Source organism: Geospiza fortis, unplaced genomic scaffold, assembly GCF_000277835.1.
Source record: "Geospiza fortis unplaced genomic scaffold, GeoFor_1.0 scaffold32, whole genome shotgun sequence".
NCBI classification, from domain to species: Eukaryota; Metazoa; Chordata; class Aves; order Passeriformes; family Thraupidae; genus Geospiza; species Geospiza fortis.
This window is the reverse complement of record NW_005054428.1, coordinates 81,040-101,834: the sequence shown is the minus strand read 5'-3', so window position 1 is coordinate 101,834 and position 20,795 is coordinate 81,040. Positions and strand designations below refer to the sequence as shown.

General features: G+C 43.7%; 1 protein-coding gene across 1 annotated transcript; it reads left to right on the top strand.

Annotated features, from left to right (window-relative positions):
* The first annotated feature begins 1,809 nt into the window (after nucleotides 1-1,809).
* Nucleotides 1,810-16,705, top strand: TRNAU1AP (tRNA selenocysteine 1 associated protein 1). The gene is made up of 9 exons (XM_031061857.1): nucleotides 1,810-2,809; nucleotides 2,926-3,023; nucleotides 3,748-3,847; nucleotides 6,317-6,369; nucleotides 6,992-7,123; nucleotides 10,442-10,561; nucleotides 12,013-12,175; nucleotides 13,070-13,103; nucleotides 15,319-16,705. Exons 2-9 carry the CDS (start codon nucleotides 2,938-2,940, stop codon nucleotides 15,453-15,455), a joined length of 825 nt encoding a protein of 274 aa, XP_030917717.1. The 5' UTR covers nucleotides 1,810-2,809; nucleotides 2,926-2,937; the 3' UTR covers nucleotides 15,456-16,705.
* Nucleotides 16,706-20,795: the final 4,090 nt, after the last annotated feature.

The following is a 20,795-nucleotide window of genomic DNA, read 5'->3' as shown; positions in this document are numbered from 1 at the left end:
GTGAGTGTCCGGCCGGGACCGCGCGGCTTTGTGCGGGGGGCGACGGGGCTACGGGGGCACGCAGCCGGGCCGGGGGGGCGCGGGAGGCGCTGACCGGCTGATACCGTCACTGACCTGCACCCGCACAATGACTGACACTCTCCCACCGACCGACTGACGCTCTCTCATTGACACTCTCGCACTGACTGACACTCTCACACCAATCGATGCCGTCCCTCTGGCACCGTCACACTGGCTATCTGACACCATTACAGCAACTGACAGCCTTACTCTGACTGACTGACACTCTCACTCTAACGCCCGCACAACAACCGACAGACTGATATCCTCACAGTTCTGACACCCTCACTCTGACTGACACCTGACACCAGCTGACCCTCTCCCTGGCCGACTGACCCCTTCACACCACTTACACAGCCTCACAGCCCCTCACACATTGAGACACACCTGAACTCCCCAAGTGACACTCACGTCATACACTCCTGTGCATGCTGACATGCTCACACAGGCTGACACACACTCAGACATAAACCCCAGCTTGACAGGCTCATTTGTGAGCAGTTACACACACACGCACCCTAGAGTGACCCTCATTGCCTGCCTGCAGCCAGGTCACAGCGAGATTTACACCAATGTCCCTGGTGGTCAGACACATGCATGGGCACCAAAAAGTCTCACAGTTCCATACTCTTAAGAGGCATTTACTCCCATACTCACAGCATGTACACTTGCATGCCTCAAGGATTTATCTGCTGTTTTACCTGCTCAGCTGCTATAGGCACTTACATGCTTACATTGTGCAAGGCATTTACACATACTCATGGTTGTGCTGCTAATTGTGCTCACAATTGTAGGCATGTTTGTATGCACCTGTCCAAGATTATCCCTCACAACCTGCCGCCTACGTGCGCACCTGTGGGTGCACTTACACCCTCACAGAGATTTTGACTCCCCTGCATGCACGCACATTCAAAGCATTTGCACTTCCTGCTAGGTCCCTCATTCCTACCTGTGTGTGTACCTGGCAGAAAGAGCAGCTGTGTGAAGCACACTCACAGGGGCTTCTTCACCCAAGAGTGTCTTGATGCCCACTCACATGCACACTATAGGTACACTCACAATTATGCACAGCCCACAGTGTCCCTTGTGTGCCCTTCACACACCCTCACTCTTGTGCCCTTGTGTCCTTCACACTCACTACTGAACACACACTTTCACACACATGTGTACTCACCCCAGCATGTTGTAGTGCTCTGCCACTCAGCCGCACTGCATGTGTGTGTGCTCAGTGTGTTGTGGTGCCTGCATTGCTGCCACTGTGGTACACTATGACACACACATGCGGTCCCACTGCTGTGTGCAGTGTCTTTGCTGTCCATCACACACTTGTACACACCTGTGTGCACTCCACAATGTCACAACTTCTCTGCCACCTGTTTCTTGGACGCACATCTTCCTTCAGCCCCTTTCTTGCAGCTCACACCAGCACAGTCCTGCTTGCATGTGGTGTTCCCCATCTCTCAAATGTGTGTGTACACACAGCTCAACACATCCCTGAGAATCCCACTGGGTACTTCTCTCCCACACACACACTCAGCACACCCATAGTATCAGGGTGCCATCCTCTACCTGCCTCTGCTCGTGTATGGAGACTCTGTGGAGTCTGTTCTCCCTTTTCCCCACAGAGAGAGTTTTCTGCCACCTCTCTATGATAAAGGCCATCTTCTTTTTCATCACTACTCTCACAAGCAGGCCATGGCTCTTTGAGCCATATGGACATATCCAAACAGCTGGTTGTGTTTACAAGTACAGCTTTCCTGTACACACACACAGCCAGGATCACCCTCCATGGCACGTCTGTGCAGGGTGGTGCTGCCTCTGCTCCTGGGACAAGTCAGTTCTGCTTCACACTCACCTCCACAGGGCATCTACTGCCTTTGACACGTGCAAGTGCAGTATGGTCACCTTCTTTCACATACTGCACAATCTGTCACACATGCCAGTGGTGGAGCCACCTGGTACCTGACGGATACACAAATACTTGAGGGCTGTAGGTTACCATGAGCCACCTGTCTTACACAGGTAAATACATGGAGCTATATATATTTTATACATACATTTTTCAGCTCCATGTTACTTGTCACACGCACCGCTCCCCATTCTAATTTTGGTTAGTACCCTCCTCCAGTTTCTGTTATACACAGAGGTGCCCTGTTCACTCAGGCTCTTCGTAGTATATTTGATCCAAATTCCAGCACCATTTCCTACTTGTCAGTACCTTACACCACGCAGACACTTGCTCTCCAGCATGTTCACATGCACTCTTACCTGCACAGTGCAGTCCTTCCCTGTGACATGAACATGGTCAGTGCTCCCATGGGCAGGATGAAGTGTAGAGCTGCTGTGGGACGCGATTCCAGGGTTTCCCCCGAGTGTTGCCCTGGTATAACTGGGGTTGTGCGAGGCAGACACCACTCTGCAGACCCCTACCACAGCTCCACGGGGCAGTGTCACCTGCCACATGCCACCCGGGGTTGTGCCACACTGTGTATCCACAGTGCTGGCCCAGCCTTGGACTCGCTTGCACCTGGAGAAGGAGCCTGCCACCTTCTCCCCTGCTCCCTGTAGGAAATGCTCAGTTTGTTGCTGTATGTTTCTGAGTGGCTTTTGTCCTTCTGTGAAGCTCCCTTGTTCTCTGAAATTCACGCTGTCTCTTGGGTTCCACTTTGCAGACTGTTGAGCCTGGTTCATGCATGCCTGCTGGTTTTGAGTGGCATCGACCCTCTTAAATGAGTCTTCTTTTTGAAGTGTAAGGGTAAAATCCTTCTCAATAATGTTTTAACTGCTTAGAGGGACATTGACACATATATTCTCTTTTTTTGTAGATGCCCTAATCTAACTTTCTTTCTCTTTTTACTTTTATAGCTGGAGCCCTATATGGATGAAAACTTTGTTTCAAGAGCCTTTGCCACCATGGGAGAGCTTGTACTGAGTGTAAAAATCATTCGAAACAGGTTGACAGGGTAACTGTTTCTGTTTGTTCTCCGAGCGCATTTGGACTGAAGCCTCGCTGTGGTCCTTCCATATCAGAGTGAATTTTCCCTTTGAGTTTCTCACTATTGCTGCCACCAATATGTGAATATTGATGAGAGCAATGGAGAGGGCACTGCTGGCTCTTCAGCCTCCCCTCAACAAACACGGTTTGGCCTGCATCCTGCAGTGCTCCAGCACTCAGCCAGAGCAGTGTATGTATCTCATTCCATCCCTCTGGGAATTACGCCTCCCCAGGCTTTGGTTGCTAGTCTGTCGTACAGCTATGTGATGCTGGCAGAGGTGGGAAGTTGGACTCAGAGCAATAAGAGAACCTTTAAAGTTAATTTGAAATAAAATGAGTGATTTATGCAGAATAAAGTAGTTTCATTCTTATTCATTATTCTTTTAAGTGTTGTAATTTCAGTTTTCAGTAATTTAAACTTGGGCGGGCAAATTGATAGTCAATGAAAGTAGGAAGTAAACTGTAGGCTAAACCATCTTCTATGTGCTTATTTACCTGACTTATGGTAAGTAGGGGCTGTCTCTTGAGATCTGGCTTCTCTTTGGTAGCCAATATTTATACTTTAGAAAGAAGCTCTTCCATGTATTGCAACATAGCAAATTTCTTACCAGTTATCTAAAATACAGCTTTCCTCATCAAATGTGTTTTAAGTTTATAACTTTTGTCTCTTCTCTTCTGTGTTGTATGTTCAGAATTCCAGCAGGCTATTGCTTTGTAGAATTTGCAGATCTAGCTACTGCAGAGAAATGTTTACACAAAATCAATGGAAAACCACTTCCTGGTGCTACACCGGTAAGTAAATGGGATCAGCCAGTTGAGATCCAAAACTTGGTAGGGACAGATAGTGTAGAATGTGTATTTTTAGTGATTACAGATAATTCAATGGTTAGCAAACAGGGATTCGTCTTTGCTTTAGAATTGAAGTTATGACTATAAAACTGCTAATGTTCTTGCTCAGAAAATTGTTGAGAAAAACCACTGATTTCTTTGTGACTGTCTAGATAAAATTCAAGTGTAGAAGTGTTGTGGAGTGTGATGCTTTTTATATCTAACCATTGCTGCTGTTACCAAAGTTGGACTAATCAGAAACCTGAGAAGAACAAGGAAGAAATTAGACTGAGTATAGTGTATGTCTGCCTCAATTCTTCCATCTCTCTCCTTTTGTATAATCATGGAGTCACAGAGTGGTTTGGGTTGGATGGGACATTAAAGCTTATCATATTTCATCCCCTATCATGGGTAGGAACACCTTCCACTAGACCAAGTTGCTCTATACCCCATCCAACCAGGCTTTGAGCATTTGCAGGGATGAGGCAACCTGAGGATTTAGCTGCGTGTGTAGAGGATGAACTTGCAAGTTTACACTGTCTTTTGAGTAACATTGATTGGCAAGAGAAACCTGACTCTTAATTTTGTATTGTTCTTGGCCCTTAGCAAACAGAGGTTACTCAAACCTCTTTACAGTGGAGAATGAGACAGAGTATTGAATAATTGCAGTGCATAACTAGCGTCTCTTCTACATAAAAGCTGGGTAGTTAGGGAGAAGAAGAGGAATAGGCAGAGAGGCTAATTTTAGGATGTTGACTTGAATATGTGGTAGATTAAAATGGGACGGCTGACACAGCTGTCTGTTGTACCCACAGGAGCTGGCTGCAGTAAGCTGGGGTGAATGATTCATAAAGCAGCTCTAGAATCACCTCACTTATGGTATGATATACAAAGTAAATGGATTCCTATTTCAGAGTGGTTAGTACCCGGAGGAGACTGGGAAGTTCAGATTGAGCTTTTTAGTCAACATTCCTGAGAGGGTGATGTGCCCTGTTAAAAGGAGTCGATGAGAGGCCTGGAGATACCTGTTTCACATGTTTGCTCATGATTAAGGCAAGCTGATCATCCTGGGTGCCTTCTATAGTCACTGGAGAGACAGAGAGCAAGGAGTAAGATAATAATGGAAATCTGGTTTTGGGAATACCTATCTTTCTTCACAGTTTTGTTCAAAACACAGTGCTGTGTGGAGGGATGATTTACATAACACATGGAGAGAACTACAGATGTCAGGCAGAGATCCAAAGCAGCCCAAATCAATGCACTCAGCAGGCAACTGCCCAGCTCATCCTTTACATTTAGAGAATTTTGTTTACAGAAAACTTGAGTGTGGCTCATGCTTTTATTTATTTTTAAATACTGAATCAGTCAAGGGAATAACAGAGAGCCATGGTGCTGGTGGTGTTTTTCTTTTCCAAGCATTGGTGTTCCCAGTTCCCATCTGAGTGGAAGTACTCTCGGGTGTCTTGTTGATTTTAAACCCAGAATATTGCAGTGAAGAGCAAGACCTCCCCCAAAAAAGATGTACGTGCTTCAAAGTGGAATCTAAATTTTGTGTTAGCTTGTAAATAATCCACAGAAAGTTGTGTAGTACTGTGCTCCAGAGAATGCAAGCAAGCAAGGAACAGGATTATAGCCTAGAGTTAAGTCTGTGCTCTATTTCCCAAGAAGTATTTACCTGGTTTTGAGGGAAGGAAATCCATCATATGAGGGCTCTTCACTGTACTGAACAAGTACCCTGATCCCTAGGGCATTTCTGATTGTGATCTGAAATCCCGATTTTAGGATCTGAAATCCTGATCCTGAGATTAGCCCCTGATCTCTAAGAGCTGATTCAAAGATCTTGGTCTCCTTAGATCTTGGTCTAAACTTAGATGTAAGTTGGATAAAAGTTGCTAAAAGTCTGGTAGGTGGGGGACAGAGTTTCAGATGTGCCAGAGGGCACAAATCTGGGCTGCTGCGAGACTTGTTTTAAAAATAAATTCAGATGCAAAATTTAAAGAGGACTCCAGTGTCCCATGTAGTTCTTTCAGAACCCTTTAATTGTCAGTCTTACTAAATGTCCAGAACCAAGTATTTAGGCACACTTCCAGACTCAGGTTGATTCCATTTTCCAGTGTGTTGGATTCTGGTCTGCTAGTGTTTGTGTTAAATCACAAAAGTCCAGTAATGGTACTGTCATTTCATTTTAAGACCTTAAAATCGGAAGAAATTTAACATTTGTTATTTCTACCTCTGTTTACATTTTGATTTTCATTATTATATCTGTACTGATGCTAAATAAAAACGTGCTTGTTACCTTAACTGGCTGGCATGAAGGCATTGAACATGTGTCAGCATTAAGTTGTATTAAATCAGCTTATTGTATTTTTCCCTAATTGCTTGAATTCACATGACAACATTTGAATGTATGGATTCATTTTTGCCTTGTTTCAGGCGAAGCGATTTAAATTGAATTATGCAACATATGGAAAACAGCCTGATAACTGGTAAGTGCTCAATTTAAATATTAATTTTTCCTGCTTAATGTCTCTCTATTAATTGCCTTGCAAAAAGTATTCAAAATATGTAAAACCAAAGTTCATCACTGCCAGTCTTTAGTAGAAGGAAGAGAACTTAGACTGCCAGTTTTGTGTTTTGCACTGTGTGTGACACAGCAGATTTATCCAGTGTCCTTTAAGGTATTTAAACTTTGTAGCATCAAAGTATCTAATTCATATATTATAATTTAAGATCTATATATTATAATTTACATCTATGTATTGGAAATAGAATATCTATAAATGAGATATTTTTTCTTGCTGTTTTAGAAATCAGAAATATCCTGTGAGTGATAAGCTTGGAAATAATCTTTAAATAAAAAGCAGTATTAAGTTGATTGGTTGTGCTGCTTCAATTAACTTGAAAAAGCAGTGTCAATCAAAATTTTAGTTAAGCAGCTTAACTAGTGGCATTTACATTCTCCATTAAATGGTCTTTTAGTGTCACTCTTCTCTGAGTTCAGATATTTAGGCTAAATGGTAACTGTCACTACTGCACTACTGTCACTCAGCATGTCCCCTTTTTTTTTTTAATGATTGTATTTAAGATGTTTTCTTTTGATTTCTTTAGTCCAGAATATTCCCTTTTTGTTGGAGACCTGACTCCTGATGTGGATGATGGGATGCTGTATGAATTTTTTGTTAAAGTTTATCCATCGTGTAGAGGTGGAAAAGTTGTTTTGGACCAGGCAGGAGTATCCAAGTAAGTTGTCTTTTATTCACTTTTTTTTTTTTTTACTTCACATGTGGCAACAGGAAAAATAGAATACAGCAAGGGGAAAAAAATTCTTTTAGCTTAGATTTTAGTAATCTTAAAATGTAATGGTTTTGGCCGTTCAGTCTGCAATTTGCTTGAGTTTTGATAGCCACCATGGGTATTGTCACTCCTCTGTCAGTGTGAGGCCCTTTGTGTGTTATTGCACTTCTTAAAATGCTGAAAAATATCTTAAGTAATCTTGAAACACTCTCTTCCTGGACTCTTGGGTGGAATTGTGCTTTACAAACTTCAGGCTATTGAGTGTATATTCCTGTGAGAGCTGTATATGTTTTCTTTCAAATAGGGTAGGGCACACAAAGCTATGATTCACTGTCAGGTTCTCAGTAGCTGCCTTGTTTGTCTTTCCTGAAAATGTCTTGCTAAAAACAGGTATCAAGAGGTTGGATCTCTTAATGTAATTAAAACATTTTCTAAATAGCACGAAATTAAGCTGTATTTTCCAGGGAAGGAGCAGTTGGTGAGCATCCTTGTTTTCAAAGCAGAGCATGGCTTCAGTGAAGCACAATTTTGTGATATAACACCTCTGAGAATGTTGGGATAAGATACAGGTTATGGCTGTAGGTCCCTCCACCTTCTCATATGTGGTTTCTTAGTCTTAGACAGGTTGGTTTGAAGGAATCTCTGGAGGTCTGTGGTCCAGCTCCTAACAGGACTGCAGCCAGCACTAGATCATATCATCCATGGATTGTGTAGCCTGGAAAACCTCCCAGGATGGAGTTAATTCAGGCTGTCTGGGCAGCCTGTTCCAGAGCTGCACTTCTCCCCAGTCATGAAGTTCCTCTTCATGTGCATCTTGAACCTCTTGCAGAGCTACTCAGTCTCTCTGGCTGTTGGGTCCTCATGCTGTCATTGCCACCTCCCCTGGGACTGACACTGCTGAGTTGGGCTCTGTGTGCCTTCTGCTCCTCCTCAGTGTAAACCCCACAGTTCCTGTTGTGCTGCACCTGCTTCAGTCTTTGTCTATAGAACAGGTGTTGGTGCTGCAGACCTCAAGGAAAGGTAGCTGCTGGGTAGCTTCCCAAGCTGTGGTAGCTTGGGAAGCGAGGGAGGAGCAGGGACTTAGAGTACTGTTTCTGGGAAGAGCAAAGCTGTCTCCCCTAGCAGTGCCAGAGTGTTGGTGCCAGGGGCTTTGTTGAGACTTGTGCAATTGCTCAAAACTGAGGCATCTGCAGGTGTCAGTGTGATGTGAGAGAGGAGCTTAGGGCTTGTGGACATGCCCAGTGAAGCCCTGGCCCTTCCAGCCAGGGCTGGGGGATCAGGAAGGCCTCTTCCCAGCACCTCTTGTCCAGACAGGAGAGGAACTTGGAGCATGGTGCTGTGGTGCTGTGCCTACTTCTCTGCTTTCTGCTGAGGATACAGGTGCTGGGGTTTTCCAAACTTCAGGGGCAGGACAGAAGGTCTCCAGGGAGGTCCTGGTCAGGAAAAAATTATTTCTTTCCTCACCAGTGGTTTAACCATTGGTGTGGAAAAGCGAAATGTGTGGAAGAGTTGGAAGAATCAGTGTCTGGAAGACTTGGAAGAATCACTGTCTCCCTTGCAGCACCCAGCATCTATTCCTGTACACTGCATCCATCTCTATCTGTTTCTGTTTTGGAACTGCCAGTCTTCCCAGTTTCTCTTACACGCTCCTGGTCCCATCTGAAAATCTGGAGGAGTCTTTTGGCAGCTTAGAAACTTAGCTGGGTTTGTGTGTGAACACCTTAAACTGACTTAGAAGTTGACTTGCTCTGGATTAATTTGCCATAGACCTTTGGCAGAGGGCAAGTTAAATGAACATGGGTCTGTGTAGAGTTTTGCTTGTGTTTAATAATCTAGTTTGTATGTAGATAAGTCTAAGCTTTGATCTGGTCTTTTTGTGAGGAGGATACATCCATACCTATGTGTGTATATATATATATAAGATATTTATATATCTTGTGTGTGGAGCTTGTTGTGCGAGGTACTGCATTTTCTGGGGCATGAACTGCTCTGAAATAGCTGCCAGTGGGGACCTCCCATGAGTAGTACATGATGCTGCTTTCAAAATAGAACATAACCTGGTGTTTAGCAGTTCCCACAGAATAGATAATGCACTGTAAATTTACACCCTTGGTTACGGCTCGTTCTTTTCCCCAGGTAGACAAGCCCTTCCCTCCCAAACTTCTTCCTTTGCTTAGATGGATTCCTCTTACCCTCCCACATCTAAGCCTTTGATCTTTCTGCTGCGTTAGGCAGCCCATCCCATGATGGGATCATGGCACTGCCCTCTTGGATGCTGTTGCGTTGCTTCTGACTCACTACAGCATCAAAATCCCATGCAAAGAACTGTTGGGGTTGGAGGGAGTTGGAGTTTTCTGTCTGGCTGACGTGCAGTGCTGCCACATCACAATGAAGGCTTGTTGCAGAGTCCAGGGGTTCTGCATTGATATAACAGTCTTTTCCAGCCAGGTCTTATTAGCTCTTGGAGATCTGTATCACACCCGAGATAGCTCAGCCACCTCAGGTGGCATAAAATTAGCAGGATGGCTTCTGTGGCAGTGTGGGAAACGCAAAAGTTTTAATAAAAGGCAAAATAACAAAGCTCTTTACAGGGAAAATCCGAGCCAGGTGCAAGACACTCTTGCTCCTGGTAAAACAGGAGCTCATAAAAGCTATTAGTTCCTTTGTTGTCTTCTTTTTCTAGTGAATTGCTTAGGCGGGACTTTTTGGCTTCTGTCCAGTTGGTTATCTTAAAGTTTGAGGTGAAGTCCCCCAGGTCCTATGAGGTGTATTTTTACCTAATTGAGGAGAGAAACTTCTGGGCTTTTTTCATTTTTAAGGAGACAAAGGATAATTTTATCACTCCATCAGCGAGGCCACATTCCTACACTGGCTGTGCTGCCCCCATTCCAGCTGCGCTTTTGAGATTATCAGTATCCTCCCAGCAGAGTTTTGGGGCTTTACCATGTGTCAGTTCACACATTTCAACATGGCTTGTGTCAGCTCACTTCCAGTTCCCCAGAATCCACTGGCACAAGAACTACGTTACATTGACAAGCCCTTGAAAGTACTGCCAGAGCTTGGACGTGTGGCTTCAGGTATTCTGGAAAAGCAACTGAAATGCAGAATAATTTCATCTCTCCCAAGAGCAGGGACAACAACCCTAATGAACTTTTTTGTGCACTGTGTTTCCCAAACCAAATCAAACTTCACTGTAACTAATTTTTATAAGGTGGCATTGCTCTTTGGGGTTGGCTTTATGTGAGTTTTTCTATGTCTCTGCAGAGGTTATGGGTTCGTGAAATTCACAGATGAACTGGAACAGAAGAGAGCGCTGACAGAGTGTCAGGGAGCTGTGGGGTTGGGCTCTAAACCTGTACGCTTGAGTGTGGCTATACCAAAAGCGTGAGTAGAAGAACAGCTGGACATTTATATGAAAAATCACATCTCGTTTTAAATGCCTTTTAGTGCTTTGGATACATGTCCTGGATGTGGCCATCACAAAATGAAAGAATACCCATGAATATGGGGAGTATCAGAATGCCCAGGAGTTCAAAGAAATTATAAAATTAGCTCAAGACTAAGCATTTTACACTGTTTTGAATTGTATATGTTGTTAAATCCGTACACATGTGCACACACTGTAGTTAAATATGATTGTTTTTAAAATGTATGTTCCTTTGCATTAAATTGAAATAGTTTAAATCTTCTTAATGATGTCTGAATAGCAAAGCTCAACTACCTTGCTAATTCTATTATGATGTCTACTACACATAAGACTTTTGGGGCAGGGATTAACTTTTTTTTCTGTGTTTGTTCAGAACCTGATACAATGAGATCCTGGTCTGACTTGGGGCTCGTAGCACTAGGGTAATACGAATCATAGTAATTGCTCCCTATTTGAATAATATTTAGATTTTCAGTCACCTCAAAGGCTTGGGGGTGGGGAAAGGAAGAGAAAAGCAGAAAAAATGGGTGCATTGTGGTGAGAAGATTGATGTTTCCTTCTTCCTGCTTCTCACTAAGTTCATCATTAGTAGAAATAGCTTTATGTGTGACATATTTTCATTTCCAAACTATATTTGTCATCTCATTATTTCAAATCTTGGTAGTTAGGTGGAATGGTGTTCCTTGGGAATGCTGCCACTTCATAAAGTGGCAAGGAATAGAAATTTTAGTCCGTTCTCAGGGTATTTATTTTTTGTTTACTAGTTGTTTGTATTTAATGAACTTTCTCAAGTCTGTGCATTGAAGATCACCCTGTTCAGAGAGAAAGGAGACGAGTCCTTGCTTAGGTTTCTGTCTGACAGTGGCAGAAGGGAAAGTTTTTTCCATTCTTACAAAAGAAATCGTGAGGTTTTTTGCCAGGCTTTAAGTCTTTAACTCTTCATGTAAAGCAGGACTCAGTACTTTCTCTCAGAAAGTTGCGGATCACTTAAATTCATCCTCTTTACCAGACAGAAGAAGGGACTCCAGTATCTGGATTGTGGTTCAGGATTGTTCTAAACTGAAGCTCATAGTCCTGAACTCTTCCCTTCCCAAAGCCAGGAAGTGATATCCAATTAGCTCATAAAGAATGAAAGTCATGTTTATTAATGAAGAGGAATATGAATACAGGAAAGGGTATTAAATTTAAACCACTTCTTTATGCAAATAATAAATATTGCTGCAGTAAATAGTGAATATATTTTGAAGATTGAAATTTGCTTGTTAGACTAAGCCTTGTCTCTTTACCACATTGTATCTTAAGCTATTTCACTGCTTTTTTCATACTTGTTCTGTGCTATTTTATTGCAATTTTAAAAAATTGTTTATTGCTATTTTATTGCTATTTTTATCCTGCTTTATTTTTGAAGTAATCGTGTGAAACCAATGGAGTACAATCAGATGTACAACTATAATTACAACCAGTATTACCAACAGTATCACAACTACTACGCTCAGTGGGGGTATGACCAGAACACGGGCAGTTACAGCTACAGCTACCCCCAGTATGGCTACACGCAGAGCACCATGCAGGTAGGGCAGCACAAAAACACCACAGAGCTTGAAAGGTGGGATGGGAACATCTCATCTTCAGTTCTGAGAATCACAGAATGTCCTGAGCTGGAAAGGACCCACAGGAATCATTGAATCCAGCTCCTGGCCCTGCCCAGGACACCCCAACAATCCCACCCTGTGCCTGAGAGCATTGTTCAAATGCTTCTGGAGCTGAGGCAGCCTTGGGACCGTGACTATTCCCGGAGGAGTCGGTTCAGTGCCCAAGCTCCTTCTGGGGGAATAATTTTTCTGGATATCCAGCCTGACCTCCCCTGACACAGCTCCAGCCATTCCCTCAGGTCCTGTCCCTGGTCATGGAGAGCAGAAATGGAGCTGTCCCTCAGGAGGAGGTGCAGACCCTAATGAGCTCTGTCCTCAGTCTGCTCTGCTCCAAACTGAACACACCAAGAGATCTTAGTATATACCTTTTAATAATGAAGTCTTAATATCGCTACTATTTAGTGTTCAGCCCCTAGTGTGTCCTGTTGCATTATAGAGAGTATATTGCTGAAGTAAAAAAAAGTCTGGAGGACACAAAAGGTCTCTTAGTACAGTTGTGATGGCAGAAGAGTACAGGTACAGGCAGTGCTGAGTGCCTTTGGGATCCTTCATAAACTCTATTATAAAGGATAGAACACATCAGAACAGTCACCCCACTTCAATCCTGGAATTTCAAGAACAGCCTCTGACAGAGGTTTAGTGTAGGGTCTTGCCTATGGAGTGTTAGGAATGGAATACAGGCTTAGGTGTGAAGAATTCTGTTGTAATAATTCCAGTATAAAAGTCAGTCTCTGACAGTACTAATCAACAAGCAATGCTTGCAAAAGAAAAGATAATTATCCACTGTCCTAAGGGGGTTGTTTTTCCTTGCAGACATACGAAGAAGTTGGTGAAGATGCATTGGAAGGTATGTTTCTCAAATTGAAGTTGTATGTTCTGCACTGCTTGGAGATAGACTTTCTCATATTGGCCCTAATTTCAATTTATAATATACCTTTATCTTCGAGTAAATCTGAGAAAATTTGTGAGTCACTATCACCTAGAACAGTTGCATCCTGGTTTTACTGTTGCTGCTCCTGTTCTGAACCTGGTGAGGACTGAAACTGTTTGACTTTCCCAGCCCTGAGATTTTAATCTTCTGTAGTACTGAAATTGTTATCCTTTTTTTACTAGGGTTTCTTTTTCTGATACGCTACCAAGAAAAAAGTAGATATTCTGGTTTTCTATAAAATCCTGACATTTAGAGCCCAGAATACTTCATTGTGTTTTAGTTTACAAGTAAAAGGGAGTAATATTAGTCACCACACTGATAAAATATTTCAAGCAGTTGTTGCTTGAAATGGGTCACTAAACCAGATTGGGGTTTTAGATACCTGTACAACTAGCTTTTATTTATTGATGCATGAAACTATAATTTCATGCCAGCCATTCCAGATTTCTGTCTTGAGTGCAATATGCACAATGCAGTGTATCTTACTCTATTCTTAAAAAACAAAAAAATTAAAAATTGGATAGTAACAGATCTACAGGATTCACAGATATGCGTGATGATGTGTGTGGAAGCTGTTAAAAGCATTCTAGGAGAGCTTTCCTTTTGCTGAACCAAACATACCAGGACTAGAATTGGGATATCTCTGGATATTTCTTTTCCTGGTTGATTAAATGAAAGATTCCTACCTTTGTAGGAAACTGAATGAATGTATTGTCACTGTATCATTCCTTTCCTTAAATCTCTTCTCCTGTAATGTGTTACAACATGATGTAGCTAAAACCAAACATAGAATCCTGGAATGGTTTGAGTGGGGTGGAACTTCTAAAGCCATCTTTATCCACCCACTGCCATGGGCAGGGACACCTTTCACTTGACCAGGTCACTCCAAGCCCTGTCCAACCTGGCCTTGGACATTTAAAGAAATGGGGCAACCACAGCTTCCCTGGGCAACCTGTGCTAGGGCCTCACCTCCCTCACAGGGAAGCTACATGTTTACAAACTTTTTGTTCCTGATGTGTTTTAGAGTCTTTCCAATCCTTCAGCTTTGTACTGAGAGTCATTCACTGACCTTTGTGATTGTGCTACTCTGATAACCTGAGCTTTGGGTTGCTGGTGTTGTCAGGTGAGCTTTACACCCTACAGGGGTCTGGGGAGTCCATCGCTGTGCATTTGGAGTGGCAGAATTGGACCTGCACGCTTGTTGTCCAGCTCCAAAATGCTTTCCAAGCATTTGTTCCACATGTAAAATAGGGCTATGCTCACCATGATGCCGTGGTGCCACTGACACTCCCTTCATTCCTAACTGTGACTCCAGCTTTGAACTGCTGGAGGCTTTGGCAGATGAGCTCTGGTGACTGGTTGCAGCAGCACAGAATGCTCCCATCCATCCATCCACCATCCATCCATCCATCCATCCATCCATCCATCCATCCATCCATCCATCCATCCATCCATCATTTGTGACCTCACAGTGGAGAGAGCAGAAGGGAATGAGTGTCCCTGCCTCTGTTTCTGCCCTTTTCATCAGGGCAAACCCCTTCGGGCAGTGCAGGTGGCTGCACTGGGCTGTGAGGTGCAGGTGTGTGTTCTCTCCACTGGCTGTCCTGTGGGGCAATCACTGTTGTCAAAAGGGACATGTTTGGATGTAGGTATTCCTTATCTTATTGCAGAGAAATTGAGTAGGACTGATGGGGTCAGGTTTATGATTGGGCAAGTGCTGGGAATGTTTGGTGACTCACAGAATCACAGAATACTTGGGTTTGGAAGGACCTCTGGAGATCATCCAGTCCAATTCTCTGCTAATGCAGGCTAACATAGAGTATGGGACACAGGAACACATCCAGGTGGGTTTGGAAAGTCTCCAGAGAGAGGGACTCCACACCCTCCCTGGGAAGCTGTTCCAGTGCTCTGCCACCCTCCATGAAAAGAACTTCTTGTTCATGTTGAAGTGGTTGCTCCTTGTCCTGTCAATGGGCACCACTGAAAAGAGTCTGGCACTGTCCTCTTGACACCTGCCCTGGAGATATTGAGACTCTCCCCATGTTTGTTTTAATATACCAACTTGTTTACAGGGTGTTTTTTTTCTGAACACCTTTGATGTGTGACATATTTTCCGTCTTTCCTCCCATAGATCCCACACCTCATTTAGATGTCCATGAAGCAAACAAGCAGTTTATGGAACAGAGTGAAGAGCTCTATGATGCCTTGATGGACTGTCATTGGCAGCCTTTGGACACTGTCTCATCAGAGATCCCAGCTGTGTTATAGCCTCGTTGCTGAGGCGTGGTGTCTGTGAGACATCCTCCCAGTGTGCTCCAGACTGTTACACTGCCCCTGGATCCTGCAGTTGTGAGGGGTGGCCCTTTCCCCACCCAGGCCAGGTACTCAGAGTACAGGGGGACTGTGGCCTTTCCTGTAGAGAACAAGTATTGTAGGAGCATCACGGTAACCTTTATTCATGGTGAAACTTAGAACTGCGACAAGTTTTATTCCTTTTGTCTTGAAATGAACACTTAATACATACTGGGAATTGTAATTTATAAACTTTCAACAAGATGGCACAGGAGAGAAACTCTACTCCATCGCACAATAAAAAAGTTGGTCTTTTAAGTAAAATTACCCTTTGCAATTTGGTTCCTGCCCATCTTTCTGCTTTGCTGCCCGTTCAACTGTCTTAAGTCATTTGACCCAATGCTCATGAATGTGTTATTTCAAAAAAGATAATTTTTAGACACCACTAAAATGTCTCAAAATCTTTCCAGTGACTGGGTGAGGTTGCTATAACTTGAGCATGGGATGAAAGTTTATGTTGTGGTTAACTTAAGCTGTGATCTTGAGCTTGCAAGTTTGATATTCTTAAGCAATCAACCCAAAGAGCACTTTGGAGAGCAAAGGCAGAAAGGAGTGTTATAAAGCTTTTACCTGGTGGTATCTTGCACACCTGGCCTGCTTCTCCACCTGTGTATGAGGAAATAATTCCCCATGCACCAGCAGTTTAAAACACCTTTTCCAGCAACCATATTTAAATGTTATTTTGTGTATCATGCCTATTTTTTTCCGTTGTGGACATACCATGATGGTCTCATTGAGATGATGCGATTTTGTAGTGTCTTCCACTGTCCAGTCAGAGTGAAACTTAAGATCTTGCAGCAAAAACGGGTCAGAGCAATTGCCTTGATATATTGTGCAACAAATGTTTGTTAACCTGGAAAGCAGTTTTTTACTGGATGTTGTATAAGCTGGGTGGACAAGCAATATATTTAAGCTGATATGTTGCATTAGAGGTGAAAGTGAAAGTAATAGCACTTATATACATTTTATAAGCCCTTTTTCAGGCTTTTGTGCCTTAAACTCTTGGAGAAATAGGAACAGAGAAACTACCTGTAATAAATGTCTATCCAAGGAATAGTTTGGTAACTGAAATTGCTACTGCAGAGCATTTCGTTGCCTCCCTGCCCATGTTGATGCAGAGATTTACCATAAAATTTAAATACTTTGATAAAGTTACTTCTACTACACCTTTGTTTGTGTCCATAATTATGACCTATTTGTCAGTCTGTGGTCTCCTTTTTATCAACTGGAAGTGGGATGTGAGGGGAATGGTGATGTGACTGGAGTTAGGTTATTCCTAATGAGTGACTAGAGGAACTAGAGGACTGCTGCACTCCTGCATTCTCATCTGCTGTGAATTTTCCTCGTGCTGTGCCCCTGACTGTGCTGCTGTCTCACCTTCAGTTGCTCTGAATGTAAGGAAGGGAATGTTCCCTGCGTATGCCAGGAGTTTCGGAAGCAGCAGAAGTGGAAGAGAGCAGAGCTTTATATCTTCTGATGTGGCCACTCAGCTCAAGACACCCCCTCTTCTTGGGAAGTTCAGCAGAGTGGCATTGCAGAAATGATGTAAAGAAGGGCATTTAAAACACTTTCTAGATCATTCTGTTACTGTGCTGCCCTGTGTGCCTGCCCTTCTCCTATTTTGGAGTTGTCTTTTCCTACTCTCCATGAATTTTGGCTTTTACAATGTGGCCGTCCCATTTTCCTCCAGGGGGTGAAGCCACATTTATTTATCAATATAAATTTATTCTGCTGTTCTCATCTGCCTAGCATTGCTGCCTGTGGAGTATTCCCTAATGCCTGGATAAACTCTTATCTATACAAGTCTGTCTCTAGAGGAGAGAGGAGCAGGTTATCAGGGATCAGACAGCAACCCTGTGGGAAAATCCTTTTGCTCTCTGCTTTTGTTTTGTGGTGGAAAGAAAAATGGTAAATATTAATCCAGCCCATCCTAACCCCTAATTCCTGGAAGAGCTGGGCATGTACAGACCCTTGTGAGGAATAATTTGTGAGTGCAGAAGCCAGCAGAGATGACCTGCTGACTCCTGTTTACTGGTGCTGCAGAGCTTAAAATAGCTCCAGCTTTTGTTTCAGGAGAGAGGTTGATGCAAGGCTCTGGGCCTCATTCCCTGGAAGTATGAGCCAGGCTTTTGGGGTTGCTTGGGAGAACCTCAGCCAGGGTTGTTTGGAGCTGTTAAACCTCTGCATTATTTGGGTTTGTTTTGTTTTGTTTTAACATCACTTACTCATCTTAATGTTTGTTTTCAGCTCCCAGCCATTATTGCTGTGTCTTATATAGTCTTATATATAAAAGGAGAGACTTTTATATTGAGCTACAAAACAGCCACCTCCTGGGATTTGTAAGGTTTTCCTTTCGGAATCCCAGTTAAATAGAGTGTGGGATTTTGTTTTTCCTGGATGGCTACAGGAAAAGCCCAGATTAATTACCATTTAGTGTCACACAGGATGATAGACAAGTACTCCATGTAGTAAGATAAAATCTGCTTTTATCTCTATGTGCTAAAGGCAAGAAGTCCAAGGCAGATGATATCACAGCTCCTGAAAATTGCATCCATATCGGCAACAGAGATCAAGAAGCACTCTGCCGTGCAGCAGGCAGGGTTTATAGCAATTCCAAAAACAACTCAAATATTCTTATTGTGTTCTTTGATGGAGTTGAGATCATCCAATTTAGATGAAAGTGTAGGGACTCCGATTCTCGTTTGAGTTACACAGACTGGGAATGTTCAGCAGAGCTGAAGGAACATGGGTGTTTAAGGGCGCAGAGGGGTGATTTCCAAAGGCTGAGCTCTGAGGCTGCAGGGAGGGCTCTTGCCATTAGTCTGTGTTTAATTAAAAGCTTGACAATACACATTGGGGTGCCCTGGGGACGATCCTCACCCACTTCCAAAGGGATGAGGAGTCTGGAAGCATTTCTTTAGCAAATTATAAGAGGGTTGAAAGGGGCTGACAGTGATTTTTTTTTCCATGTGAGTCTGACTATAGAAAATTCCTGTTACTTGGATCAGTTTCTGGAGACAGGTTCATATCCCACATACTGAGACATACACAACACCCTTAGGAATTTCTCTAAATCTCTTTTGAGGAACAGAAATAAATATTTGACTCTAATCTTCCTGTACTGGCTATCTCATTACTGGCTTGTTAATCTTCAGTTTTTGCTAAACAAGATCTGAGAAATTTTTACATTCCTGCCTTGCTATCTTCCAGTGATCTTATAAAGCTTACTGGATACACCCATTTCTGGGTTTAGCTTGGGAATTGCTGAACCATCAAACTAATTCAGTGGCAGGATGGGGTATGGTTTGAAATGCAGTAGCAGGAACTGATAGAGCTACTTCGGGAAATGTCACTGACAGAGCTCACTTTCCTTTTTTTCCTGGTTAGAGCATTTTTTCAGAAAATATCTCTTTTTTTTTCATCCTTAGGAGTTATTCCAAGTCAAAATGTTTTTTCCAAGTGCAGTCAGTTTTTTAAGTAGGTGTTTGGGGTCCTGCTCAGCACACACTCATTTTTCCCAGGCACATGGTGGGATTCTTGGGGTGTTCTGTGCAGTTCTGTTGGATTTGATGATCCACGTGAGTCCCTTCCAAATCAGGATGTCTCATGATTCTATCATTCAAAGATCATGCTGACTCAGCTGTAAAATTTCCAGGGAAAAAGCAATGGTGGATAACACAATTGGGAGAGATTGAGAGCTGACCATGGCCAAGACTTGCTTCAGCCCCTTGATGCATTCCAGGGAGCCATAGGCACAACAGTCCCCCTGGATCACTAATGCATACCTGCTTTTCCTTACAGATAGTTTTCACATCTCTGTGCATTGTCTGCTCCCATCTGTCAGGTACTGGGAACTGCAGCCTCTTCCAGCATGTGCTCTCTGTCCTGTGCTGTGGAAGAGGCTGGTGAGAGATTCTCGGGAGGTTTCATCAGGGCTTCGCTGACCGTGGACATGCAGTGGGATTTTTCTCTGCCCCTCTTGGATCTCCATCCATCTTGTCATGGCAGGCTGAGGTCTGCTGAGCATCCAGTACTTTTCATTGCTGCTCTTTGGGGATTCTCCCAGTTCACCATTTGGAAGAGTCTCTTCCCAAGCAGTCTTTGCCAAGGTTTGAATTTCTGGGGAAGGTTGATGTTTTTTCCACAGTGATCTCCCAAGCTTTAGTCTGCCCTAGGATTTGACATGATTTTTAGGCTCATCTATCTGTGGCTGTGCCAAGGAGACTCCAGGGATTGCCTTGTGACTTGGCAGAGCAGCTGTGAGATCCATGTAGGAGGAGACTGGGAGCAGCTTGTACCTTGTCCCTGACAGCTTTGGCAAGGGCTATCTTGGGGAGAGTTTGGCCACACAAAGTTTGGAGCTTGTTCCCAGACTTTGCCTTAAATGGCTGAGGGTTTATTTTGTTGCTGATCTGCCATGTTTGATGGAATTACCAGCTCAAAAGGCCATTACTGAACACTGGGAATTTTTTCATCTGTTCATTTGCTCAGAACAGATTAAAACATGACCATCCATTTTGCCCTTTCTCCAGGACTTGGGCAGGAAGCACTCTCAGGCATTTCCAGCTGATTTCCCACTATGACTGTGCCTTCAGCATCAGCACCAGCAGCTGTTCCAGCACTTCCTTCCAGCCCGTTGACAGGTGCTGCCATTTTAAATACTTTCTACGAATTATGAATAATGAACCGGGAGCTTTACAGAGGTATTGTGTTGGCAAACAGACTTCTGTTTCCAAGAACCTTTCCTTCTATTCTCCGAGGGTGGAGTGTTCCCCCCACCCGTTCCAAAAGGGAGGAAGGAGAAGGGGAAATGCAGCTGCTGTTTTCAAATTTTCAAAGAGCAGCCCCTGGTGTTGACCTTGCATGGAGAAGGAGAGAGAAATAGTACTTGTCCCACCCGGACTGGAGAGTCATTTAGGTGGGGTGAGTGTGTGCAGCTGCTCCCCTTGCTAGTGCGGGTTGTGAATCATGGGATCATGAAATAGTTTGGGTTGGGAGAGGACTGAAAGCTCATCTCATTCCACCTGCTGCCATGGGCAGGAACACCTGCCACTAGAGCAGAGTGTTCGGGAGTCTCGTTTATCATTTGGGATGGGGTGGAGTGGGAGGCTGGAAGGGAGAAAGGCAGGAACGATGTTTGGGACTGTAGGCAGCGCGACCTACAACGCCCAGAAGCCTCTGCGGGAGAGCCCGGCACCAGCAGCCAATCGGAGCCCGCGCTGCAGCGCTATAAAAAATGGCCGCGGAAGGGTTTCC

Excerpts from the sequence above, each read along its gene's own strand:
- TRNAU1AP (XM_031061857.1), top strand. The coding sequence starts at position 2,938 with ATGGATGAAAACTTTGTTTCAAGAGCCTTTGCCACCATGGGAGAGCTT. Across the intron at positions 3,848-6,316 it reads CACTTCCTGGTGCTACACCG|GCGAAGCGATTTAAATTGAA; the intron begins GTAAGTAAATGG and ends GCCTTGTTTCAG. Across the intron at positions 13,104-15,318 it reads TGGTGAAGATGCATTGGAAG|ATCCCACACCTCATTTAGAT; the intron begins GTATGTTTCTCA and ends TTCCTCCCATAG.